This window comes from Miniopterus schreibersii (assembly GCF_964146895.1).
Source record: "Miniopterus schreibersii genome assembly, chromosome: 10".
Lineage (NCBI taxonomy): Eukaryota > Metazoa > Chordata > Mammalia > Chiroptera > Miniopteridae > Miniopterus > Miniopterus schreibersii.
Genome location: NC_138110.1, coordinates 75,073,981 through 75,101,609, shown reverse-complemented (window position 1 = coordinate 75,101,609; position 27,629 = coordinate 75,073,981). Strand labels below are relative to the sequence as shown.

General features: G+C 42.4%; 1 protein-coding gene across 3 annotated transcripts in view; it reads left to right on the top strand.

Annotated features, from left to right (window-relative positions):
• Window positions 1–27,629, top strand: part of RALGAPA2 (Ral GTPase activating protein catalytic subunit alpha 2) — a gene marked incomplete at its 3' end in the record, with an annotated part of 223,245 nt that overhangs the window by 57,039 nt on the left and 138,577 nt on the right. For 2 of the 3 annotated variants that reach the window (XM_081149681.1, XM_081149680.1), the window contains exons 15-20: window positions 5,623–5,860; window positions 8,497–8,661; window positions 18,141–18,278; window positions 19,778–19,875; window positions 22,053–22,143; window positions 23,493–23,666. In XM_081149681.1, coding sequence (XP_081005807.1) covers window positions 5,623–5,860; window positions 8,497–8,661; window positions 18,141–18,278; window positions 19,778–19,875; window positions 22,053–22,143; window positions 23,493–23,666 — 904 coding nt within the window. Of the gene's footprint in view, window positions 1–5,622; window positions 5,861–8,496; window positions 8,662–12,204; window positions 12,343–18,140; window positions 18,279–19,777; window positions 19,876–22,052; window positions 22,144–23,492; window positions 23,667–27,629 lie in introns of all 3 variants that reach the window. The other variant, XM_081149682.1, reaches the window with a different exon arrangement.

The following is a 27,629-nucleotide window of genomic DNA, read 5'->3' as shown; positions in this document are numbered from 1 at the left end:
TAATACAGTAAAATGAAACTAACTTTAAACTTCCAGAAATTTAATTAGAAATCTCCCTCAGCCTCGTCAAGAAGGTTGTCCTCGATTCTTTACAATTAGTTCAAGGCTTCTTTTAGGCCTTCCTACCTCTTCGCCATTTACTTTCCCTTTTGACTTGCTTGAGGTTGGTAGAAATTAGGAAAATACCAAGAGCCATTGGCTTTGGTGGAGGGCCAGGTAGATTTGAAGAGGTAAGGGATGAGCTGAAGTGTGGGGGTGGGGATCAGGTCAGGGAGCAGTTCAGGCTAGAAATAAAAATGTGAGAGCCACTGGTGTGTGGGACAGTTGTGTTTAAAGCCACAGAACCAGATGGGGTCACCTAGGGAGAAAATGCATGTGGTAGAAGGAAGAGGGCCAGCTCCGCGATTGGTGAAGGAGGGGAACCAGCAGAGATGCTGAGAAAGAGTGCGCAGGGAGCTAAGAGGAAAACGGGAGGAGCCCCTGTCTGGATGCCCGGAGGAAGAGTATTGGGTAAGAGGAGAATGGCCAGTTGGCCATTGATTTTTGACAGTCTGTAGGTGGTTGAGAATGTTCCAGGAATGTGAGGCCCACTTGGAGCCGGGCAGTGGAGGTAGCAAGTGTAGTCAGGGCTTCGCAGAGGTGTTGATGTGGAAGGGAGGAGGAAAGGAGAGCTAGCTGGCATGGGCAGCGTGTTCAGAGGGCGGGTGTGAGGTGGTTGGTATTAAAGTGTGGGTGCCTGCCAGTGGGGATGCCCAGTGAGGGGGAGCTAGGTAGTCGGGGGAGAGGGAGGGGCGCTGCAGAAGTGAAGTCCTGGATAAGGTGAGGAAGGCCGGTGTGGCCTTAGGTGGGAGCAGAGAGCCAAGGAGGTATCTGTTTTTTGCATCTCAAGCGAGAAAGGTCAAGAACATTTAACGTCACCCTGAGGGAGAGAGACCAGAAGGCAGACGACAAATAACTGCCTGGAAAGTGGACGTCTTAAAGGTCCTGAGTGCACGAGCCTATTGCAGCTATTAGAAAGCACTGATAAGGGTGGGCTGCGTAGAATTCAAGCAGCGTTTCTGAAAGGGACAGTGAGAAGGGACTCTGGGGTAAGGCGGCATTCTACACGCAGGCATTAGGACAGGGATGGGCCCGACTTGGAGCACTTGACTGAGGAAGCTGGTGGGCTGTCAGCTGGAGGGACAGTTACAGGCGGACTTCTCTCCTCAGTCAATGTGAAGGTGGTTTTGGAGGGTATATATTGGGAGCATATCTAGAATACAGTAGGATATGTAAGTGAAGGTGATAAAAGGAGAAATTGGTTCTTCAAACAAAACAAATTGTTCCCATTGTAATATAAGAAAACCCAACTGTTCATATTAATTTTTAATAATTTAATGACTGAATGATCTTGACTTGATGAAAAATGTATGAGAAGCTACAGAAATAATTGGCATAGTCTTCACTTGCCTCCTGAATAGTATAATCACTTATACTCTGATTGCCTTGCCTAGTCACTGGATGCATGAAGTGGTCTACACATCCTTTTGGGAGTGTTATACTTTACTGTGCTCTTGTCTCAAGGGTGGCACTGACCACTTACTTTGCTGCCCTCCTGGAAATACAGACACTCTGCTCACTTTGCTCTGACTTCCATGGAGCACCTAACTGTCAGCACCTTTTTGATCTCTCAGCCCCCATGGGACTGGGGCTGCCAAGGAACATGGACTGAAGCCAAGCTCAGGTTGGCAGGGGCTCAGGACTCATTCCCAATTGCCTGACTATGCGTGTGAGCATTGGAATTAGAGTGAGAACTGGTTGTTGAATTAAGCAGGACTATTGTGGAACTGTGCTTTTTGCTTGGTTGGTTGGTTTTGGGTTGGGGGAGAAAATCCCTCTTGTTAATAGAGAAATGTCAAATCTTACTTGAACATTTGTTTTGAGTCCACGATTATTAATGATTTTGATGTCGTTATTTTGACAATAGTTAGATGGATTAAGAAGAATGCTTAAATTCAGAACTAACCACAGAATAGTGGAGAGAAGATGAGCTTAGGGGAGTTATATTCTGGGTTCTGAACCCGGCTCTGGCATTTCTGGCTGTGCCTCCTTTCTGAGTCTCGTCCTTCATCTGTCACAATCAGGAAAGGATTCCTTCCTATCTTGATGGGCTCTTGTAAGAATGAGAGCGAATTCATTTGGGGTGTGGGGTCACCTGTTGACTTCCCAGGTGATTTTGTGAGATCCAAGGTGGGAGAAAACTATGAAAAGCCTGGATAGAGCTGCAGGCAGTCAAGTGAGCATCTCTTAGTCCCATCGTCAAGTTAAAACAGGACATCTGATTATTAGTCACTTGGTCATGGAGTCTGTCTACAATCGCCAGATACTTAAATTTTTCTTTCAGTGTTTTTTTGTTTTTTGTTTTCCTCTGTCAGTAGATAACTTGCCTTGGCCAGTTTTTTTCAAATGATAGTTGAGTTTTACTTAGTTTTAAATATTTTCCAAATAATGTTGATTGCCATAAATGATGTTTTAGTCTGTTGTCAGTGCTAACTGCAACCTTATGCTTGAAGCTCTTAAAATTTGGACTATGGTCCTTCTGTTTGTAGTGTGAGCCATCACTTTACAAGTGTGTACCTAAGTGTGGGAGAGACTCTATGTCTGGTTGGTTGGGAAATATGTGTGTAAGAAGAGGAGCGCCTCATGAGTGAAGATGTTTACATATAGCTCGTATGCCACGATGTATTTGATGACGCATGAATTTCAGTGCTGAAGGAACCCTGGCGATGCCTTTTATTTTTAATGAGAAATATGACTCCAGAAAAGCCAAGTAAATTGCCCAGGTCACAAACCGAGGCAGTAACAGAACCTAGAGACTGGGGCTCTTTCCCTCCTCTTGTTAGGAAAGGGTAACGTAGTCACAGGGCACCCTGCTTTCATATCCAGAGGTGTCACTTGTCACCGACTGACTAGATTTTATGGTTTTGCTCTGTGTGGAAATGTTGTTAGTTGTGAATTATGATAATGGTTCCACAGGCCTGTGTACACGTTTGCAGGATTTGCTAAGGTGAGTTTTATTAAGCTGTAGGAAGTCATTGTTCTGTTATTGTTTTATAACTAGTCAATTCAGTGAAGCCAAGGCTAAATTCTCAGTATAGGGTGTCTCAGCACACAAACACCTGCTTTTCCACCTGAAGCCAGTGCTGTAACCAGAGGAGAGGCTGAGTCCTGGTAACGTTCCAGTTCCTGCTTTCTCCTCTTACTCTACTGAAGATTATGTTTTTGATCTACTATTTATGAAGTTTAATGTGTAAATGCACCTTATGGTAATGTCCTCAAACTCATTTTCAAAATAGGAGTGTGAAGATGAATAAATAGAAGCTAACGATTTAGTCATAATAAAAATACATAATAAATGGTAAAATTATTTTAAGTTTTTATTTTGCATTGTTCTTTTTTTTTTTTTTTTTTTTTTGTGATCCTCACCTGAGGATATGTTTTTTTTAAAAATTGATTTTAGAGAGAGAGGAAGGGGGAGAGAGAGAGAGGGCAACTTCGATGTGAGAGAGAAACATCGATTGGTTGCCTCCTGTACCTGCCCCAACAGGGGATCGAACCTGCAGCCCAGGTATGTGTCCCGACCAGGAGTCAAACCCGCAGCCCTTTGTGGTGTACGGGACTATGCTCAAAACAACTGAGCCTTTTGTATTCTTAATTTTTAAAAAATTTATTCTTCTTAAAAGCAGATTTTAAGTATGAGTTTAGGACCTTGTTTTCAATATACTTAACTACTTTAGCTAAACTTTAATATTTTTACCCCTTTAAAAAGTGTAGTAGTAAACACGAACAGAAACATAGGGAACAGGCACATTGCGTAAGGGTCACTTTAAGTATGATTTTCAAGTGGTCAGAACAGTCCTAACTAGTTATAAACAGTTTTCTATTTCTCAAAATTTTACTATGTGTATGTTAAGGAAGAATTTCTCTTTTAGTTAAAAAGCAAATTTACCCCTATTCCATGCACAGCATAACTGCCAGTGACAGTGGGATCCTGTTTGTGACTGGATTGGACAGAAATATTTGCAGGTTGGCACCTTAACAAGTACATTTAGCTCTGCCAGCAGATCAGGGAAGTTACACAGACTTGGATATAAAGTTTACTGAGATTGGGAAAGTATCTGGGGCTTATCTGAGATGGACTTGGCACTTCTTTCAAGGGAGATACATTTGGATTTGAATTTCAAAGGATGTGGACTGTTTTGGCAGAGATAAGGAACTGGGCAATTCCAAGGTAAGGAGATACCCAGAACATGTGCATAATAGTCTTGCAGGGTTGCCCATGAGACCAGTTGCAGTGCTGTGGACCGTAAGACTAGTGGAGGACACAGAGAAGTGAATGGGCTCCTAAGGAAAAGGGCAGTAAGCTGATGGGGGAAATGCAGAGACCGGTGGGAACTGAAGGCTAGCGCAGGCTGGGGGTGGGACGCTTTGGAGGAAGTGATGTCCGAGTTGTGACCTGAAGAATGAATATGGGAGTTAAAGAGGCAAAAGGGAGGGAAGCGAGGGGAGGGAACGGATGTGCAAAGGCCAGGGGCAGGAGATAACCAGGTCCAGGAATTGGAACAATCTTAGTGGGAGAAGTTGAATTCCTTTCACTATTGGACTGTATTACAGGTGCCTGCTGAACATGCAGGTAGAGCTATCTCTCAAGCAGATAGGTAGGTCAGGAAACCAGCAAAGAGGTCTGGGCTGAACATGGAGATTCAGAAGTCAGCAGTACACAGATGGTAACTGGAGCCATGAGATGGAGACCAAAACCCAGGCAAAAGGTGGAGGCAGCAAGCAGAGCAGTCAGTGGGCTGGGGGATGGCAAGTGCAGATGGAGTGAGTGTGGAACGTTCTTTCAAGAAATTTGGCTTTGAAAGGGGGAGAAATGGAGCTGTAGCTAGAGGGAGGGAACTTTTTTCTTTTTTTTGATGAGGAAGAATTGGAATATTTTATGCTGATGGGAAGAGCTGGGGAAGTAGGATGGATTGGAGATAAAGGAGAGGCAGGGTCAGTACAAAGACAGGAAGGAGGTCCGTCCAGAGCAGGGATGGGGACGAGCACTGACCAGCCGGAGCCCCTCCTCGCTTGGGCCTGCAGGTGAAGGAGAAGCTGGGCGAGCACCTGGGTCTCGTGGGCAGAGGTTTTGGGCATCTTGTTTGATGGGTTCTGTTTTCTGTGAAGTTTGCAGTGAGTTCATCTGATAAAAATCAGGGCCAGGTTGGTGAGGTTGGAGGTTTACATGTGGAAGGGGAGATGCGAGGCAGCCACTGCAGAGAGTGGTGGACAGAGCTGTTCCACGAAAGAGAATAGTTGCTGTGCAGAGAGCTTCGTCCTCTCCCCAGCCTCCCCCGTTATGCCAGGACCATCCACAGACACTGGAATAATTCTGAATCAGGAGCTTTGTTCATAATGATAAGTTCACAGTAGCTCAAACCCAGATTACGGTTGATCAAATGGATTTTGAGAAATTAAAAGAAAAAATAAAATCTAAAAGCAATTTTTGTTTTAAAATTCATTTTGTTAATAATTTAAATATTTTGTTAAAAATTTTCCCCAAGCGAAGATAATGAATTCTCTCGTTTTGTTTGGCTTTAGACGCTCATTGTGGCCTGGATCCGCGCAAACCTGTGTGTGTACATTTCTCGAGAGCTCTGGGACGACTTCCTTGGTGTGCTGTCGTCCCTCACGCAGTGGGAGGAACTCATAAATGAGTGGGCCAACATCATGGACTCCCTGACGGCAGTGCTCGCAAGAACTGTGTATGGAGTTGAGATGACAAACCTACCTCTGGACAAATTAAGTGAACAGAAGGAAAAGAAACAACGAGGCAAAGGTATTTCCCTTCTTACCAGGTAACACCAGGTGTCTGAGGCATCAGGGAAGGAGTGTGTATTTATACATCTAGGCAGTTAGTGCATGAAATCTCAGCGTTACATCAGAGAATCACAGAGTGCAAAAGGTAAAAACAGCCCACTTGCTTAGGGGATACGTAACTTTTCGGGGTCCTAAGACCTGGGGAAACATTCTCCTCCAAAGACTCCTCAAGGGTACGTTGGTTTTTGTGGGACACGACCACCTCAACAGTAGCCTTATTGTAGGCTGTGTAAGTTAGCTTCTGCTGTGTGACAAGTCACCTCAAAACGTAGTGGCTTAAAAATAACAGCTGTTTATTTAGATTATGATTTATGTGTTGGCAGTGTGGGTGGGACTTCGTTGGGCAGTTCTGTTGGATTCACTCCTGTGTTTGCAGTCAGCTAGACGAGCGATTGTCAACCTTTTTTTCATCTCATGGCACACATAAGCTAATTACTAAAATTCCATAAGCTAATTACTAAAATTCTGTGGCACACCAAAATATTTTTTGCTAATCTAAAAAAAAAGTATAATTTTTATTGATTTACAAAAAAAAATAATAGTAATTTTCTACCTTTTTGCTCCAAGGTGACTTTAAAAAAAAAAAAATCACAAGCCCATATATGTATATAAGGATTTCTAGCACCAAGAATTAACCAATCAGATGCAACCTTATTATGCGATGTGACCAACAAAATGCAGCTCTATTATATGACCTATATATTTATGGTTCAAGTCATGGAATTTGCACCTGACGGCTACTGTTGTGTTGGCTGATGTCATTTTTTTATTTGACTGTCTAAGGGAAAAGAGGTCAGTGCCCCTGACTAAATAGTCAAGTATTGCCCTGCTTTAATAATTCTTTCAGCAACCTGTTGAAAATCCCTGAGCTAGACTGTGAAATCATCAGCCAAGCAGCTCTGTTTCTAGGGTTTGGCTAGCCGTCAGCTGGGGCACTGGGGGCAACTGGACAGTGGTGCATTTCACATCTCTGCTTGCTCAGTTTTGCTACCAAAGGAAGTCATATGATAAAGCCCATAGTCAGTGCGGGAGAGGGCAAAAGAGAAAGTTTATACTGGGAGGTAAGAATGAATTACAGTGATTAATTGTCGGGGGTAATTAATGTGGCTGCTGCTTAGAATATCTTCACTGCAGTCTGTGAGTGGCTTCCCAGAGCATCAGTTAGTAAAAGCAACTTAGTAAGAAGTGAAAATAAAGTAGTTTAAGCACATGGTATTCCAGTGGAACAGTTTTAATTTTAGTTTAGATTTAGACTGTCTAATGATTTTCTAACATATTTTAGCAGCAGATCCCTTCTTCTCCCCATTTGAAGCTATACAGAGCCTTTCCTAAAAACATATATATTAGCTTGGAGATTAGGGATTGAAGTAGGGTCAGGGAGCCAAGAACCTGCGCCCTTGGCCTCTGTCTTTGCCCTGTAGCAGCGCTGAGGGCCCCTGTGTAAACCCAAGCCTAAGAGGGTCAGGGTGTTTCTAGCCAGGAACTTAAGGCTTTGGTTCTCAGCCCAGAACAGGGTCTACCTGACTAGAGGTGCCTTTCAGGATGGAGGGGAGTTGCTGAGACAGGACAGGAGGTAAGGATTTTCTCAAACTAAGCACATTCCCTGCCCCCTGAAATTCTTGTAATCTGCCCTCTCCCTCAGCACCCACAATATTCTTTTTCCTCCCACTGTGTGAACACAAAGTTATGCGAAAAGATAGGCTTGACTTAGGAAGGTAAACAGCTTCAAAAACACTATTCTTGAAAGGACACAGAAGGCATTTTATTTAATTAATGACCATGGAGCATATTTCTGATTTATTTTTTATATTGCTTTAGTCTAAAAACAGATTTAAATGTTCATTATAGAAACACTAGCTTTCTAAGGACTTGTGGAACCTGTGTGTGAAAACAAGCCACAGGCGGCAGCCACCGGCCACCTTGTACCTGTGCAGAGACCTCTTAGTGTCCCATTCTCTTTTCTCCTCTATTTCTTTTGGATTCTTGACCACTCATTTGAAATATTTGACCAGAGCAATATGAGAGGAAAGAAGAGAATTTGAATCACAGAACTGTAGTATCTTATTGTTTTGGAGCTTCGCTAAAATAGGATTTTGTATTATTTGTAGGTTTTCATTCTCCCTGCTCACCTTGCTGTCTGTAATTGGAGAGCATGGGCATACATTTCCGTCGGGGATGTGGAGAGTGTGGCACCTACCGAATGGAGTACTATTCTAAAATTAGGATCTCTAATTTTCTGGTTTATGAAAGTAGTTTTTGGAGCGGCAGTATAACTTCATTTAACATTCTTATATTGAGAAAGGTTTATTGATACGTTTTTTTTTGTATAGTGGAGTGAGTACTGTGAAGGTAGGGTAATTTTCATGAGACTGTTGGAGATGCTTGAAAAATACTTTGGCAATAGGGATTTTAGATTACTGATACATGAATAACTTCCTAAATTACAGTAGAAGGAAGTGGTATCTAATTTGCAACAAGAGAAACTGCTGATTGTATATACTTGTAGGTATGAAATTTGCTGAGCAACATAGGCTATGGAATGAAGAATAATGAATTCAGCCTTCAGATTCTTTTTCTTGTCTTATCCTTCATCAGGCTGCGTTCTGGATTCTCAGAAAGGAGCCACCGTGGGGAGATCCTTTTCTCTCAGCTGGCGGAGCCACCCGGACGTGACCGAGCCGATGAGATTTAGGAGTGCCACCACGTCTGGGGCACCGGGAGCTGAGAAAGCAAGAAATATCGTTCGCCAGAGAGCAACTGGTAAACATTTATTTAAATATTTCCCAAAGGTATAGTTGCTATCTAAAGTGGATTTATAGGAATAAAATATTGTGAAAGTTTTAAAATTCTCAGAAGTTAAAAGCTGGACCTTTTGTTAAATGAGATTTCTCTGTATCTTTTTAACTTTCTGTTTTGGTTACTTTCAAAACACAATTTGTCGTATTTATTTCCAAATCCTTCATCGTGGAAAGGACTTAATATTGAGTGAGATGTTGATTTAGAGCGAGATATTGGTGCAGAAGAGATAAAGGGGATATTGATTTGAACTTTGAGGAAGCAGAGTCTTAGTAATCACACAGCTAGTTGCATTACTGTTGTGTTGAACAGTATGAATCTTGAGAGAGTGTGGCATCTTGTTCCCGCGATGGACCGGAGGGTAACCTGCTGTTTTCAGGACTGGGTGGAGACATTTAAAGTCTTTGCATCTTTGGAAAATTGAGGTTTACATGCCTATAGATGTCCTTAACAGCTAGTTAGAATGAACAAGAACCCCAGTTAATCAGACTGCTTTGCTATACTATACTCTTCAAACAAAAAGAGAAATCTTCAAAAAGTAAGTTTCTGTCCAGTATTTAATAAGAACAAATAAAGCACAGCCCCCCCCCCCCATGTCTTTGAGGCTGTAACTTAAGTTTAAAACAAATGTATTTGAGTTTCCAGTAGGTCTCCACATTAGTAACACCCTATAATCTAACTCATGTTACAGTATCCTCTAGTCATACACCCCTTACAGTGCTTAGTAAGTACAGGCTTAGCACAGATGACTTAGCATCCTGTTGGGGTTTTATGAAAATACCCCTTAACCCTAAGGGCCTCATACCTTTCGCTATAGCATGGTCATTATCACCTTCCTTATATTCACCTCTTACTCAACTCCTTTCTGTTTTCCTTCCTCCTCTCCCGAGGAGAGTTCCTACTCCTGGTAACAGGCAACTTTTGGGAGGCTTATTCGCTGATTTCTTTTCTCATCCCACCTCCTGAAACTCCTTTCTTCTATCACTGGATTTTTAAAAGAAAGAGATCAGATAGAAGTTTATGCCAGAGGTGGCATCATGCCTGAGCTGCCCAGGCTTCCTGCCCTCCCTGTCCCGTACAACCCTTGAATTCTATGATAATAATAGTGATCATTCAAAACACTTTTTAAAACTTTATTCTCATATATTTTTATGAGCAGCAAATTATTGGACAGTGCATATTTCATATGCCACTACTTGGCCAAAACACAGCCATAGAAGAGAGTCCACCTTAGCTTTTCAATAGATATTTTAGACCAGTGACTGGAGAGAGGCAATGGTACGTTTTAGGAAATCCTCAGCACATTTATGCCAGTGAGCATCTGTTTATCACTGTCCTCAGGGTCTGAAAATCCATGGTATTGCAAAAATAATAACTTTTACAAAAACATAAAGGTATTTATGTCACTTAAAAATCATAAGCAGAGTATGTCACTTAAAAATCATAAACCTGGCCTTTGGGAGTTAATTAAATTAAAAACACTTGAAACCGTAACCTGTAAAAGATACTGAAGATGAGAGCTATTGAATTGAATATAGCTATAATCTTTATGTATTTTACATATGAATTTCCTATTTTATGTTACATTTTAAAAATTATAAATTAAAATTAAAAATTATAAAATTGTAAATCTTTTTCTTACCTATGAAAGCAGTGGTCTTTGAAGATTTTATTATATCATGTTATTTTATAAAATTAACCTATATAATCTAAATATTAGTGGTTTTACTCAATTCTGTTATTTTTATGTTGTATAATAATTTACCTTTTTCTGTTTTAAAAAGGCCCAGAATATTTTTATGGTAGATTTTGACTTGCATCGAGGCCACCTTTTAATGAGAGAACAGCAAGGAGCTCATGAAGTTAGTTTTTGCTGTGTTTAGCATGAAGATATTTATTGTGGAAGACCCATTTGAAAGTGATCTTTTCCCCCCCAGTCTCAGTAAGAGAATAATTGAAGGTTATTATATTATGATTTTCCCCACAGACTACTCTTAGTTTGAGAAATGTCAGTGATGTTGGCAAGAGGGGAATATAAAATGAAGAATTTCAAGTAGGGAAATGGCAGTTTAACAGAGATTGTACTAGTGTGTAAGTTAAAAGGACCAGCAGGGAGAATCTTAAAGAATTATAAAGTAAACAACAAAAAAGAATTATAAAATAAAGCTTTGTTACTGAGTGTGAGTAGTGCTAAAATTTTAGATGTATAAAATGAGTGATTAAAGCAAGTCAATTTCCACACAAAATAATTATTCTATAGTTTATTATTTCTGAAATATCTAGTGATCAGTTTTGGGAAAATGCCCAATCATTTGATTTATAAGAGGAAAACTTTTTAAAATAACACTCCAATAAATTTGTCTCTGACATTGAGAGTTGAACAGATCTTTTAGGAAATTTCAAGTCAGTTGGATGTGTACATGGACGTCGTTACACTTAGGTTTTATTTTACACATTTGGGAACTAAACTGTCATTGCATTGTAGGTAGTCCTTTAGAACTGGGAGTTAGACCTGGGAATTCTGATAGCCAGCGGATGAGGGAGAAGACAGCAAAGGAAAAAGTTTGTTTCACCTTTTGTACATGTGTCACTACTGTTTGTAGTTCTATTTCATTAATGTTAAAATCACGTAAAGATAACAAAACAGGTAAATCTTTATATTTTGTTCTGAGAATAAACTGATTTTACTGGTGGTGGTTTCAGACATGAGGCACATTTTCTTCCTGGGCCCATCTGTTTTCTCAGATGGCCACTTGAATAGCAGTATATAGGAAACTTCAGAGCACCATGAAGCTCATAGCAGGAAATTATGAATTTCAGAAGCATGAAATGTGTTGGGAAAGGATGGGTTTCATGGAAATTTTTCTTTTTTCCATTTATCAAATCTTTTAATTTTTAACTTGACTTTTATGTGTTAAGCTGTTTGGGTATTTAATTTACTAAATGGTTTGCTTTTGGATATAGCCAGCTCTCAGTAAACCAATTTTTGAATCATGTATTATTTATAGAACACTTTCAATCTCAGGCTAGATTTTCCCTCCCTTGCTGTGGATTTTTGAATTTTTGTCTGTGTTCTTTAGGAAGGGACAACTGATTAGAACGTCTGCCCAGATAAACAGCCCGAGTGTGAATCTGGTACCCAGTAGAAAACAAGGGAAGACTAAACATGGAAAGCCCTCTAAAATAAGATCGATCCTTAGTAAATTCCCCATTCTCCCACGGCATCAGAATGACTGCGAGCGCTCTGTACTGCCTGCCTTCCGAGTTTAAAATGACCTCCTTTAAGTACAGGGCGTGGCAAAAGTAGGCCTGCAGTTGTTCTATGGAAAATAATACGATCACTAATAATATTACAAGAATAAACTCTGTTTCGCATATGCACAACTGTAAACCTACTTTTGCCCAGCCTTGTATTTAAAGAGCCCAGAAAAAACGGTAATGATGAAAAAAGGAGTGAAAGATCCTGACGTTCTTCTGACATAATTGTTACTTTATCTTTCCTGGAAGCTAAGAGAAGCCAGTCTATCAGCAACTGTGTCCACCTTTCTGGGGCTTTGCCTGCCACTAAAAGCGTCCCGCTCCTCCACACCGTGAGCGCTCTCTTCCCTGGTCTCTCTCCCTCCTCTTGCTCTCGCAGGCTGTCAGGTACTGTAACGCTTTCTCCTGTGTCTGTCGGTGTCTGGGCGGCTCCGCTTGCCTCCGGGCCTTGCTTCCTTCCTTCCTTAATATCCCCACGTCACGCGTGTGTGCCCGGGCATTGCACTTTGCGCTTATTTTCAATAAATATTAAAACTTGTTTTTATGCAGTTAGATGTTCAGTTGCAATTAATGGTCAAGAAAAATTTCTGTAGCACCGCTGGTCTTTGTATTCCCTGTTAAGAAGGATAAGAGGATTTTTTTGGCCCATAGTTTTTATTTTTATTTTTTAAATATGTTTTTATTGATTTCAGAGAGAGGAGCCTGGAGAGGGGGAGAGAGAGAGAGAGAGAGAGAGAAATCAATGAGAGAAGAAACATCCATTGGATCGGCTGCCTCCTGCATGCCCCCTACTGGGGATCGAGCCCACAACCCCGGCATGTGCCCTGACCGGGAATCAAACCTTGATCTCCTGAATCATAGGTCGATGCTCAACCTCTGAGCCACGCCGGCTGGGCAAGCAGAAGATCGTTTTATTGAGAATAAGAACTATGGTTCTTAGAAAGTACTTTCCTCTAGTAAATATTGGAGGTGAAACACATTAAGAATGGTACATGGGAAGATGGGCACCAGTCAGTTAAATTACTAATGCGCATTAACTGCTCGATAATTTGGTTTTCAAAAAAATACTGCTGCCTAGAGATGATTACTAAAGTATTTAAAATAGTTTTTGCTTTCTATTTGGCTGATATACACCCAAAAGGAGTTTTTTTCATGGTTTAAAGTTTTTGTTTTTCACAGGCCATTTTCTCCCCATATTATTTCATTTAGGTTTTTACTAACTTGTCTGGAATGTGTTCTCAGAAGAAATCTCTTCCTGTTAGTAATCTCACTTTGGACACTTTTCTCATTCAGTATTATATTTTAGGTTACTCAGATTCTTTTTAAAAAAAAATATATATATCTTTATTGATTACAGAGAGAGGAAAGGAGAGGGAGAGAGAGAGATAGAAACATCAATGATGAGAGAGTCACTGATCAGCCGCCTCCTGCACGCCCCTGACTAGGGATCGAGCCCGCAACCCGGGCATGTGCCCTGACCGGGAATCGAACCCCGATCTCCTGGATCCTAGGTCGACGCTCAACTGCTGAGCCATGCCCGGCCGGGCAGGTTACTCAGATTCTTGATTCCCATGTGCACGTGCAGTTTTCCAACAGAAGTGGAATACTATTTAGACCAGTGCTTCTCCACTGGGGGTGATTTTGCCCTCTAGGGAGCATTAGGCAATGTCTAGAGACATTTTTCATCGTCACAACTGGAGCAGTGCCACTGACATCCAGTGGGTGGGAGCCAGGGATGCTGCTAAACATTCTACAACGCACAGGGCAGCCCCACCACAAAGAACTGTCCCACCCAAAATAGCAAGAGTGCTGAGGCTGAGTGACCCTGATGCAGGCCGGGCTGGGTGTGTGTTGCCCAGCCTTTGGCGTGCTCATTCCTGGCTCTGTGGCACAAAGGGTAGCGACTCTGCAGTGTGGTGACGTGGAGACCAGTCTGCTCTGTGTTCTTTCTGTTTCATGTGACTGCAGTAGTGAGCCCCTCCTCTATTAAAGTGATGCCATTGTCTTTTTTGTTTTGTTACAATTTTGAACCCATTTATTTTTGTGTGTGAAGTGGCTATTAACAAGTCTATATAAGCTTAGAATTCCAATTAAAAGCAGCGTTTCCACTCAAGCCTTCGGGGCTCAGTTGTATGTCACGTATCGGGGAGCAGCACTGAATTTGGCACAGGATGCAGTGACCTTATTTGCAGCTTCCTAGCAGTCCTCCTCAGTGGCTGTTTTCAGCATGCTCTGGCTGCACACATACCAGCTTCTGTGCGGACACTTTTAATCTCAGCACCAAATCCCAGGGCTATTTGGACACAGTCACGCCAACAATTCAAATCTAGTCTCTCTTTCAACACCCATTGAACGCCCATGAACCTTAAAAATGACCGGGTAAGCTGAATTCAGTCTTTCTGTCCAGTCTCCCTGGCCTCATCAGCGCTGGATCCAGAGTGGCAGGTCTGCATTTTTTAAAACTCCTTGCAGCACACCGGTTGAAAATCACTGGTCTGTAGTGCTTACAGGCCATGCACGTGGTAGATTTTCTTTTTCTTTTAGGAACATTGTAATAGTAGTAATCAGAGAATCTGTGGTCTTCCCTCATTCTAAAAGAGACTTCATGGGACCCAGTGGAGAGCCTCACGTAGCTGCCTCTGAGTCTGCTTCTCAGGCTTCCAGATGGCACTTCTCGTTGGCAGGAGGTGCTTGTTGGTCGGGCTGGGCTGATTCAACTTTGGACCTTGGGGAAACATCAAGATGCTGAATTGGTTTACATCTCTTGAGCTGTTACAAGGGCAGGTTGGCGGCATGCACAGCACTTTAAAAGATAGGAAATTCATATTAATTTTGCTTATGCAACCTTGTGTGAGGCGTAAACGGAATCCAGAATTTTGGTTATTGAAGAATGCATCTCACTCATTCTTTGAAAAGTGGCAAGACATTTGGAATAAATAGAAGTTTCTGAAGAGTTTTCACACTTAATTTAATCATGCTGATTCTTCTCTTAGTGGGAAAAATGTAGTTGAGTGATCCGCATTTGAACGGTTTTCTGCTGTTTAGAATGGAACTTTAGAAAGCAGTGGTTTAAGAATGGTACTGTGTAGCTTACACTGTCAAGAAGCTGGGCCATGCGTTTAGAGTTTGGGTTACTGGCTTAGCTGTGCCTGGGAGGAAGCCAGGGATGTGGTGAATCTGAGATAGCGCTTAGCTCTTGGAAGTGGTTCAAACGGAAATCGTGTTATATTCAAAACAATGCATTAGAACCTGCAGAATTTATAATGTAACTATAGATTGTTTTTCCTACTTTGAATATTGGATAGTCCTTTATCTTGATATTTGCATGTCAGTGTTAAAATGGTTTTAAATATATTGTGAAAGAGTAACTGCTGCCACAGATACTGTAGCATGGGAGCAGCTTTCACAGCTTTAGTTGCTCCTTCTAACAAATAAAAGGCCAGCAGAGGGAGCTCAAGAACCGTTTTTTGTTGTCTTTTAAAGGAAATGCATCAAAAAAATGGTTTTGGTGTTCATTTATTCACTTACACAAAACATACATTGAGTGTATATTTAGTACAAAGGGTGAGAAAGCCAAGAAATTTATTCCTACAAATCAGGAAAGTGGGATAGGTAAAATTTCAATTTCTTTTTCCTGCACCGTATCACTTAACAGTCAACCGCAGGAGTAGCTTAGGGTTCCAGTAGCACAGCAGCCCTCGCGGCACGTTTGCCTTTGTTGTTCTCTCCTTCCTCCCCCTCGTCATGGGTGCTCCCACTCTCACCGCTGCTGGCCATTGCTGCTGGCTTGGACTTTCTCCATCCGAGAAGCCCCACCAACGGTTTTACAGAAATAAAGTCTTAAACTCACACCAGGCCCGACTGTTGGGCAGGCCGACCAGCTGGTGATGGCAGGCCCTTCCTCCGCCTGCTGTGTTGCGGACCAGGGGCGCCGCTTGAATTTGGAAGCCGTCGTGCTGTGGCTGTGTTGCATCCCACCAGATGGCGATGTTCTTTAGCTTTAAAAAGATGCTGCCAGCGTTGGCCCAGCTCTTACTTGTCTGCTCATAGTCCAGAAACCAACATCTACCAGTTTTTGGCATCGCGTTTAAGTGAATAAAACTCACTCTCCCCACCATCCATAAAAACTGGCACTTGCCAATTGCTTTTTAGAGAATCACGGAGCTCTTGGGCTCCCTCTACTGATACTGGATTAACAAGTCGATTCATTAACAAATATAAACGCTTCCCAGAAGGTTTCAGAGTCTTGCATAATTAGGATAAACAGCGCAAGAGGAGAGCCAGAAGGGGCTGGTCGCTTGGTGCTCTCTGGCTTCTGTTGCCTGATGCTGAAGAGCCTGGAAATAGAGCTGTGAGAAGGACTTGCCCGTGCCTGGGGATGTGTGGGTGGATCACAGAGGTCTGTGTTTCCCTGTGGGAAATTAACAGTTCTTGGCCCGTCAAGAGGAGAGCAAAGACATCCTGGAAAGACAAGACTTTAATGAGTTTGTCTACTCTCGTACCTTGGCTTTCCTCTGCTTATACCTCACTCAGCTTCCTTTCAGTGTCTAAACTTAGACTGGGGCCCAGTACTCTGAATTATAAGTAAAGGCTCACACAGATTTCATAGTTTTGAGGTCTGGTAACTTGTATCAGTGTACTTTAAGTGGAATTTTTATTTGGATAGTATAAATAAAGGAGCAACCTTTTGTTGAAATCCTCTCTCTCACATTTAGAATCTTCCTACATACAACTTCTTGGTTGGGGTGAACCTGAACTTGGGTTTGTGGCTCAGATTAAAGGGTTATGCAGAGGCTGGCAGATTGACAGTGAGTCTTATTTCAGGTAAGGAATTGGGTGACACCGCCAGGTAAGATGATACAGGCTGCCTTTTGATCAGTTGCTGCTTAGGAGTGAAACTTCAGCTAATTAAACCTTTGGAAATAGGATGTTCTAGTTACACGGATGTAAAGTTTCATGACTTCGTGAGTAAGTGTGGAGTCTGGTGAGGGATGTAATGGTGAGATTCACATGCGGGACCACATGGTGAGTCCTATAGGAGGGGTGCCCAGGCCGCATGGGGGAGCGGGAGGAGGGGACAGGTGGGAAATTAACGTAGAGGAGTGAGCAGCAGGAGGGGGACAGCAGGTGCCCCGTAGGCCAGGGCTGCCAGAGTCTAAAGTGAGTGCGAGGGCTCCTCGTGCAGGGTCAAGCCTGTGCGGTGAGGTCAAGGAGAGCCCTGTCCTCGGAGGAGCACAGGCCTGACTGTACAAAGTTGGCGGGCTCCGCAGGAGAGGGGTGGAGCAGTCAGGTCTTTGTTTTAAAGGGACCTCTTTGGGGCCCCATAGAGGATAGATAGGAGGGTGGCAGGAAAAGGGGACAGTGACCAGTTAGGAGACTCTTATAATAACCTGGGCAAAGATGATGCTGCACCAAAGCTGGAGTTCTAGAGAGAGAAGGTTGTGTGGTCTTCCAGTGCCTTGGGCTGTCTTTGGAGATTAAAATGAACTGTGGAAGTTTAGAAACGAGCGTGGAGGGCACTGGCTCTCTAGGGCAGTGTAGTTGTAATAATGCTGATGAGACGATGAGGTGGGAAGTGCTCATCTGTGGCTTTCTGTTTTATGCCATGTGTGTATTGATTCTCTAGAAAGGCCAGCGGGTCGTTTTTGTACTTCGTTGATTAATTCAACATTACATTTGGTGATATAAGCTATTAAATAATTATCATGTTTTATTTTGGACAGTTGTGCATTTATCTAGTAAAAGGAATAATAGAATTGAAATCCCTAGGTTTCCTTTTATCTTCCTCGAGAGAGGGGGAGAGAGCACACGGGCACTGATTTCTACACCCCATCCCGTGTATCTCCTGGATCTCTTCCCTGGGCTTGCCTGTCCCTGAGTTCCAAATAACTTTTACAGTTTCCAATCATTTCTGTGGCTTTTCCTCTTTTTTTTCTCCTTCATTTAGATTAAAAAATAAAATGCTGTGTAGAATTTTAAAGGAAAATCTATTCTTGGAGTAGAATATTAGTGTTAACAAGTGTGGGAAACTTTATGATGTAAATGCAGATTATCTTACTGCACAGTTTTTGTGGGGGGAAAAAGTGTATCTGAAATTAAGGTTTTAGAATCAGTTGTTTTAAGTGGTGAGATTATTTTAAACATTTTGAAATACATCTCTACGTGTTTTGTGCTAATGCCCACAGAAATGGAAGAAGGCCAGCCGTCAGAAAGTGCCCCTGCGGGCGAACCTGGCCACCTGGTGGCGGAGCAGCCGCAGCAGTTCGTTCGGAGCAGCAGCACACCCGACGTCACTGAGCCGCTGCGCTCGGAGCCTGCTCAGGGTACGCAGGAGCCTCGCTCATTAGTGCAGAGTTGTAGACTGCCTGGGAAGAAGCTGCTGCTTTCCACATTCATTCTAAGTATTTACTTCAAGGGAATTGACTTTTTAAGTTTGGATTGCGAGGATGTGATTTCTGCCATTAACATATTTTCACTATTTACTTGAATGCATTTATCTAAATTACATATACATATGTCCACTTTTCCAGTGTGGCATGTTTGAGAACCAGAAAGATGTCCAGAGTGGCCGGAGCAGGCGGGAAGCAGGGAGAGCAGCAAGTTCGGTAGAAGGCAGGACGGGGCTAGGCAGATGTGGGAAAAGGCCACGGGGAGGCCACAAAAGTTGACAGAGTGGAGAGCTGCCCAGGCTTGTGAAAAATTTTATTAACTTCTTACAGACTTTGCTGAGGTTGAACAGAATAACTTGTAATAGCATTAACTTGCACAGTTTCTCCAACAACTTTCAGCAGTGACATGGTGTGGAAAGCAAAGGGGCAGATGGTTAGACCTATAAACAGTAAACAGTGTATGTATTTTCCAGTGAAAGGGCATGCGTAAGTACTGTCTGGAGTCAGTGAACATAGTTATTTGGTTTAGTTTCATGGGTTATATTAAGAAATAAGCCAACCTTCTCTTTCTACAAGGTATCTCACAGTTCTTAATGCCAGGGTCGTGCTAACCTCATCAAATGAGTGGGGAAGTATTGCCTCTCAGAAATCCTCTTGAAATAAGAAAATACAGTAAAGAATAACTTGAGAAATACGTTATCTGAAGATTTTCTCCGAAAGGTTTCTCGTAAGATTGTTGTGATTCCTCCCCCCATATATATTTGGTGGAACCCACCATTTGCCTGGAGTTTTCTGTGGGAAGGTGTTAAAATACCATTCACATTTTAAAACCATTATAAGACTATTCAGATTTTCCTTTCTCGTTTTGATTTCGATAAGTTTGTTTTTCTAGGAATTTATTCAACTTGTGTATTTTTTCAAATTCATTGGTTCCAGACCATTCACAAAATCCTTTGATGATCTTTGTAACGTTTGCAGGCTGTGTGGTGACAGTCCCTTTTTAGTTACTGATTCTGGATATTTGTTCTTTCTCTCATCAGTCTTTATCCTTGAGAAACACCGAGCCACCTCCCCGGTTTCCCCTGTGTCAGCTCGCCTGGCACCCAGGCAGCTCTTCTCTGAGATCTCTTCCCCAAGACCCCGCACGGGTCTCTTTGCCTTTACCTGGGCAATGTGATGTGCTCAGCCTGTTGGCCACAGTGAGTGGCACTCAGCCCTTTCTCATAAAAGTTCTCTGTGGGCCAGAGACCAGATTTTTATTCATCGCGTGCACTTGACCCATAAGCTACCAGTTTGCCAGACCTATGCCTCCTGTTTTATGTGTCTTAGAATATCTAAATTTAATGGTTGCCTATATATGAAAATATTTTTCCAGTGTTACTATCTGAAATATTCCCTCTGTTGATTTTTTTTTCCCCCCACCAAATCTCTAGGTCAAAAGGTAGAAAATGTGCAGACTTTGAGTTCTTTGGAGCCTAAGCCTGTTCAAGAGAATAAAGGACATGTGAGGAAAGAATATGAAGGAATAACAGTAAGATACTTTCAAACTAAATTTGTCATTAAAAATAAACATGTAAATTACTGGCACAATGTAAATAAATTTATTAATGGCAGTAATCGGTTTTTAAAAAAAAATTTCCATTTAGGTGGGTCATAAGGCCATACAACATTGGCATCTTTTAAAGTCTTACTTGCTTTCCATATAAAATTGTAACCACATACAGAGAAACTAACATGAAACAGATTCACCAGCTCGTGTGTACCTGGCACACTGTTTTTAATGGTGTATTCTTGCCTTTCAAACATACATTCAGATCCCTTATTCCTCACATCATTTTAGGTAGTAGCCTCCATAGGACACGAGTTGATAGATAAAGTTAGTTTTTGCAAAGATCTATTATCGTTTCTTTTTTTAAAAAATATGTAAAATAGCATTTTAAAAAACAAATGTAAAGCATAAAGAAGGAAATTTAAAAGGAGCCTGTTACTTATTTATGCAGATAACTCCTATTTATTCATTTTTTAAAAATGTGGTATATATTCATAGAAACCTCAAGCATCATAGAAGGGTACGAAATAGAAAGCAAAAGCCTCTTGCTTGCCTGGAAGGTGACCAGGGTAAAGTTTCTTCCATCTTTATTTTTAAAAAGGGCCTATAACAGCTTATATAGCTATATTCCGTATGAATGTGTATTATGTATGCATATTTCAATCACATAAACTTTACCTATAAACCGAACACTCAGCTTAAAATCGAGAACATTTCCAATGGCGCTGCTCTGGCGCGTCAATTCCTCCCTTGTCCCCTCAGACAGCAGCGTCACCTCGGCTTTGTGTTCAACATGCCCTTGCTTTGCTCTGTAGTCCCCCCCCCCCCCCCCCGTCCCGTCCCGTCCCCGTCCCCCCCGTCCCCCCCCCCCCTCCCTGCTTTACTCTCTGTCTCACAGTCCTGGACTTTCCTTGCCTACATGTAGGACATTCATTCTCTTTGGATATTCAGCCCAGAGGTGAAAGGTCAGATATCAGGAACTTCCGCCAGGTCCTTTGTCCGTCTCCCTCCCTCCCTCTCTCCCTCACCATTGTTCTCATGGTCTCCTAAGGTCATATCCTTTTGTGATTTGATTTCATTCCCCTGCCATGTGGCAGCATTGTTCTTATTCCCCCCCCCCTTTTTTTTTTTTTGCCAACAAAAGCCTTACATGCTCATCCCTGAATCACCCTACCAGTGCCATAATAACTTTCTTCTCAACGCTAATCTATCCTGCAGGTAACTGCTAGACTTTCCTTTCTAGTAGTGTTTTCAGTTGCAATAAGCTATCGTCTGGAACATACGGTTGCTCATTTCGTCAGCACTGGCTTGAAATTTCTACACCTGATCCTGAAGGTGGCCTGCATTTTCTGGTGTTTTTCCCCTTCACCTCACGGCCCTGCTCGACCTGCTGTGCTCAGCATCTTTCCCTGCACGTTCCTTGCTGATTCCCCTCGGTGCCTCCTGCCTTCTCTCTAACACCTCATGTCTGTTGCCTTCTTGCACACCTGTGCTGTCAGTGTGAGCCAACCAGGGAGACACAGTTCTGCATACCTTGTAGAGACAGTTTATTTGCATATTTTGCTTATGTACCTTGCATTTTGTGCAATTTGTGTATGTTTTGTCTCTCCAAGTAAGTCATAAATTTTAGGGGATACAGAGCGCCTCCACAGGTTTTAGTGCTGTCTGTTTAACACAAGGTCCAGTGCTGAGTGGTACTCAGGAAAGTGTTTCCTGGTTAACATGGAAGGCACTGAGTAGCCTTTAGACAAGTCTTGGTGGAGCTATGCCTTCCCTGCCAGCACACTCACCGTTTGTGGGCATCTTAGGCCTTCTGGAGAACTGCATTCACTGTATGTGTGTGCTTGAGCAGAGGGACAAATAGAACTTTAAAATAAATTATTTCCATATAATTTGGCATTTATTCTCAGCAGATCAGTTTAATTGAATGACAGTTGACAAAGCAGAAGCCATAAATCCCAGCTCTTGAGTAATTTATAATTCAGTTATAGTAATTTGTGAACACATCCTTCAAATGGAAAACAGCATTCAGTTCTTGTTGTTGCTATTATTATCAATTGTTTCTTTGTCTTTAGAAATGTGAACTAGAAACCTACTTAATAGTCTTGTAAAAATTAAAACTTTCCTGTAACATATGCAATATTTCTTTTTGTCTGAAGATCTTAGTTCGAAGAAGCAGCAGCTCTGCTGAATTGGATTTAAGAGATGATTTGCAGCAGACACAAGGAAAATGTAGGGACAGACAGAAGAGTAAGTTCCAGGAAACATGGTCTGAGTTCGTCCAAATTCAGAGTCAGTGTACTTCGTTTCTTTCCTCCTTTCTAACTCAGATGATATCATCTGAAGAGACGTGGTTGCGAAATGGGGAATTTTTATTCCTGGAATTTCAGGATTGATGGACAGTTAGTTCACACATATAATAAAAACAGTCCCAGTCGGTTACCTGAGCCCCCAGGCATTTTCCCAAGTGAGCAGACAGACCAAGAAGGAAAAATGACCTTCCCTAGGAAGTTCCCACCAGCTAGGAGCAAAATGCTTCAGATGAATGTTGAAGTCAATAGTATAAGTATTTAAAAAATAAAATTTGATTGGAATCCTGACCCATGTTATCATGTACTGTAAAATGGCCCTGTTATCATGGCCCTAATACTCCGCTTTCCCGAGGGCCTCCTTTTCAGAGCCGCATAACAAACAGCTCAGGTCCAGGGTGCGTCTTGGCTGGCTGTGGAGGGGTTCTCTCGGTAACTCCTTCAGATCCTGCTGGCTTAGGTTCTGTGGCAATGAAGTAAGAGACCTAGAAGTGGGTGACTAGGACAACTTTCAGTTCTCTTCAGGTGAAGAGAGGGCGGCAGATTAGCAGCAGCAAGGCTGGGGACTGTCGGCAGCAGATGCAAAAGGCAGCTGAAAGAGTGAGCAGACCAAAAGGGTAGACACATAAAATTGTTAGGAAGTAGACAGGCGACCTGGAGAAGCAAACTGTCTAGCTCTGTTTTGTGTTAGACAAAATAGCCCTATAAGGCTTAATAGCCTTTGAAAGCAGCATTGCAGTATGACAGACTACAACTTTTTAGTATATAAAGGGGAGACTTCCTATTGGAGAAAATGTTTTGTGGTAGAACACCTGCTCCCCCAGTGATCCTGGGTGATCCAGCCTAGGGTGAGGTCTACACATCGGGCTCAAGATGGAAAGCCTCGTTAGGCTCTTCTAGCCAGCAGAATAAACGTGCATTTGTATCAGCCAGTCCCCCCGTTTTCTTCTACCCACCCCCATTTTGTAGTTGAATAGGTTTGGTAGAAAACACAAGGACTTAATGCAATCTTTTGGGTATGTGGTGTCACTGAGTTGAAGCCCCTTGAGAACAATGCCACTTGAGTGATACATAGTGGAACTTGTAATGACTGTTAATGCGCAGCACTTAGCAGCTCTGTCTCATTGAGCAAGGGCCCCCACACCAGCACCTTCTAGCCCTATGCCCTGCATGATCCCCACTGTTTCGGCTGCTTAGTGACGGGTGGGGGAGGGGGACGGGCAGGTAATTGTGAACATTCTCATTCCCAGCTACTAGTTATCTCAGACTTTGGTTCTTCCGTTGCGCCAGGTGAAAGTGTCAGCAGTGACACAGCTCTGGGCTACAACAACGAGGCGGAGTTGTACATGAGCTCGTGGCAGAACTGTGAGGAAGATGTGGAACCGAACACTCCCACAGACGTGGCTGACTCGGATGCCCGCCATTGGTTACAGCTGAGTCCCACCGATGCTTCAAACTTAACAGGTAACAACTATGTCTTTGAAAAGGTACAAGAGTGCCAGCAGTTGGGACATCCTGAGATTTCCTAGGTGTAAGAAATTTAGGGATCCTTTAGCACAGTGATGACGGGGGTGCACCTCCAACCAAACTGGCTGTGGCAGCCCCAACCACCTGTTTATAATCAGTCGTGGATGCTGAGACGTGTGTGGAGAGGGTTCTGAAATAGTGGCCGGGTAATGGGCAGAGCATGCCATGCCCACAGCCACCGTCCACCCCAGGAGGAAGCCATGATGCTCATGTTAAACTTTACTCCGGAAACAGAAGAGTGGTTTATGTGGGATTTAACAGTTTACAAAGAACTTTGAGACATACTCTTTGGTTCCGTGTGGTAAGCAGGCCAAGTCTTAAAAATTCTGTTTTAGAGATGGGAAAACCGAGTCCCAAAGAAATCTTGTCTCACTAGAAGGTGAGTGCCAGCGTTGGAACTGGATTTTAAAGTGTGTTGACTCCACATGCAGGGCTGTCTGCTCCCTTCCACTCCATTGCTGTTGAAATTACAACCGCAAAACCCTTTAAACTACTTGAGGGTCATGAATACATTTAGGGAATGAATGACTTCTTTGGGTCCCGTACACAGACTACCCAGGGGGGAGCTCGTGGTGGCACCATTGAAGGCAAGGCTGAGTCTTTATTAAGTTGAATTTATTGAAACAAGAACTAGTTTTAATAATTTTTATTGAAAAGAAAGAAAATAGAGTGATTACTTCTTCTGTCTGCCCTTTGGGTAGTTTTGTTTTGATCCTATTTCAGAGTGTACACGGGATAGCTCAATTTAATAAACTGGTGTGAGGTAATTGTATATGATGTACTCTCTCTGTCCTGATTAATTCCTCCAAATGCCTAGTTCTTTGAAATGCTAACAGAGAATCCGCACACTCAGCCCGACAGCTCATCTTGGCACCTGTGAAAAGGACAGGCTGTAATGGGATAAGGGTTACGGGTTGTCACAGTTCCAAATTTAACTTTCTGTTCTTACAGGAAGGATTTCTTTATAAATGTACTAAATAAAACTCCCGTTAGCCTGGCCTTTAGGACATGCAAAGGGAGTGATCAAACAATTTGAGGGCATCTGTTTCTTACTGAATAATTCTACTAATTATCAAATGCTTAGAACAATAAACTCCTAAAATCTTAAATTCCTCGTCACTGGCAAAGTAACAGTTTAGTTTTATATTTGCTTTCTTGTGTCAATCATTTCACGTTTGCAGAAAAGAACAGCTAAATTTATTGTGCTTTGTTTCAAAACGTACCTGGGATTTGTTTTAATTGGGTCTGGTAAGACATGCAGACATGGAATGAAGGCCACGAAGGAAGATGTCATGCTCACAGGTCCTTAGAAACTGGAGGCCTGGCCTGCTGTGCAGCTGGGCCACCCAGGAGAGCACCTGAGTTGGTCAGGAGACAGTGGGAAAGAGGGCAGACCTGGGCAGCAGCCTTTTTTGTCATCTCCATGGGAAAGGCAAGGCAAGACAGGGGAGGCAGAGTTAGGATTGGCCAGTGTGAGCAATTTCAGCAGACTCTGGAGCGTAGGTGTCCCTAATTGCCCTGGGGGGACTGTGGCAAGGGGGTGTATTGGCTCTTGGTGGCTGAGCCAGGTAAAGGAGGTAGGGAGTCTGAGCTTTGGATGCGTAGTTTGTATATGAAAGAAGACTTCCTGGAGAATCGTTGGCTGTCTCTAGGAATTAGTACCCTCGGAGGGGCAGTTCCTTCCTAGTCCGGAGGTGCCTGGTGCCAGAACATCAGTTGAAAACTATCAATTTTGTTCTGTTGCGATAATTATTTTGAGGAATACTTATGACTCTATAGCTGAGAATCATTATTGCTGCTGACCTCATCGACCTCATCTCTTATTTAGGAAATAAGCTTACAACTAGAAATACTGATTTTTGATGCTGTAAGAAATAAAAATATACATGAGTCACAGCCACAGTTGGCTGAGTATCTTACCAGGAGGACAGAAGACGTTCATCCTGATAGCGGCAAATACTGTGATAAGTGCTATGAGATTCACTTAAAGAACGTTTTCATTACAGAGATAGAAAAACAGACTAATGAAATAGAATGTAAAATACATAACTGGGTCCACACGGGCATGGAATCGTGATATTATGAGTGAGGTGACATTCCACATCTGGCAAGGAAAGGGTTTACTGTTTAACAGATGTCTGTGGGACAAGTATTCAGCCATATGGGGGAAAAAAGGAAATAGAACCCCTACCTTACAACATGCCTGCAGTCAGTTCCAGATGGGTGAAATACTTAAATATGAAGAGGAAATTTTAAAAACCTTTGGAAGAGAATATCTTCTAAATAATGTCGAAGACAGTGGGGTGGGGAAGGTTTTCTAACTGAGCTGGTTAACCTTGAAGGGTAAAAGCCAGCTTTGGTGCACTTTCCTTTCCAGGTCCCTGTCAGGTCAGTAATGTGCCTGAAGATATGGTTAAGAAGTGGTGTCCAACGTTTTGGGTTAGCGGGGGGGTCAGTGGTCTCCCCACTGGAATATAAGTGGGGGGCGGTGCGTGTCATTGTTTGTGCTCACAGCTGACTCGGCTTCTAGAACTGTGCGCGGCAAGAGGAGCATTAGTAAATACTCGAACCCATGACCGAATCAGCTTCAAGTCCAGGCTGTTGTCTTACTAGTTAAAACGGCAATTAAATTTTAACCTTTTTAAATTAATAGTAAAAAATATGTGAGATTCCATTTCAAAATCTTTTTTGTTTAGTATATTTGTCATAGCCTTGCCTCCAAATAGCGTTGCAGGACTCCTTTTACCACCTCTGCTCTTACTGATAGCTGTGCGTGTGAATCCCATTCCCTGTCCCCTGCCACCAAAGCTGTTTGTGCAGAAACGGTTTGTCTGTCAGCATTGTCTTCCATTAGGCACATTTTTGGCATTCTTGCCAGGCTCTCATTGGCTCTGATTGGTTGCCCACCTTCTGAAATCTTTAAAATGCCCAGTAGGTCCCCGGAAAGCAGGAGAGGAAGGGGAGAAGAGTCAGGCTGTAGTGCTCGCCACAGAACACTGGCCACCCTGCTACCGCTCCACTTCGGGTCTTCAAAGGCCAGGCCGGATTTTTCTGGTCCCAGAATTAAGGTGTTTCCTTTTCTTTTTAAAATTTTATCTTTATTGTTGAAAGTATTACAGATGTCCCCCTTTTCCCCCCCATTGATTCCTCCACCCCGCATCTGTCCACCCCCACCCCCCAGGCCATCTCCACACTATTGTCTGTGTCCATAGGTCATGCATATACGCATCTTGGGTTTGTGTCTATAGATTTCAAATCAAAAGGGAAATTAATTTCCAACGTCCCTGCTGCGTTTCTTCCAACACTCTTACCAGGCCTACAGAAAATTGCAGCTATGTGAAATCGTTTGGTCATAAGTGCCTATTTTACCAACTACCAAAATTTATTTTATGACTAAAATCCTTTGCATATTTGCAAAGTTTTAAAATTTATATTACTTTGTTAAAATCATGTATATGTTTGGAGAAAGATGATGTATTTTATTTGTTAGCAAGAGTTCCCAGTTTAATTAAAAAATTTAAATGCCCCTATTGCATTTAGTAATAATGAAATTAAAGGGTACTAGGCTAGCATACTAGCTTGCTCATGAAAAAGAAAATAAAACTAAATATTTGGCGTTTTCAGGGTGAACATGAAATTTTCTGAAATCTCTCAAATCCCCATTTTTAATTAAGTACTGCTTCACTGAGGAACCATCTACATGTAAAATGTCAGCATCTGCTCTGTTACTTGTGCCACAAGTGCAGTAATTTTGGGCAAAGACATTTCAACTCATTAAAAAAAATTTCACAGTAATATTGAGCATGAAGCCATTTAAATACTACTAAAGGACTCAACACCTTTTGATAACGTGATGGGGATGCTACCTAGGATTTTATCATTCAGGTATTAGCTTTTCAG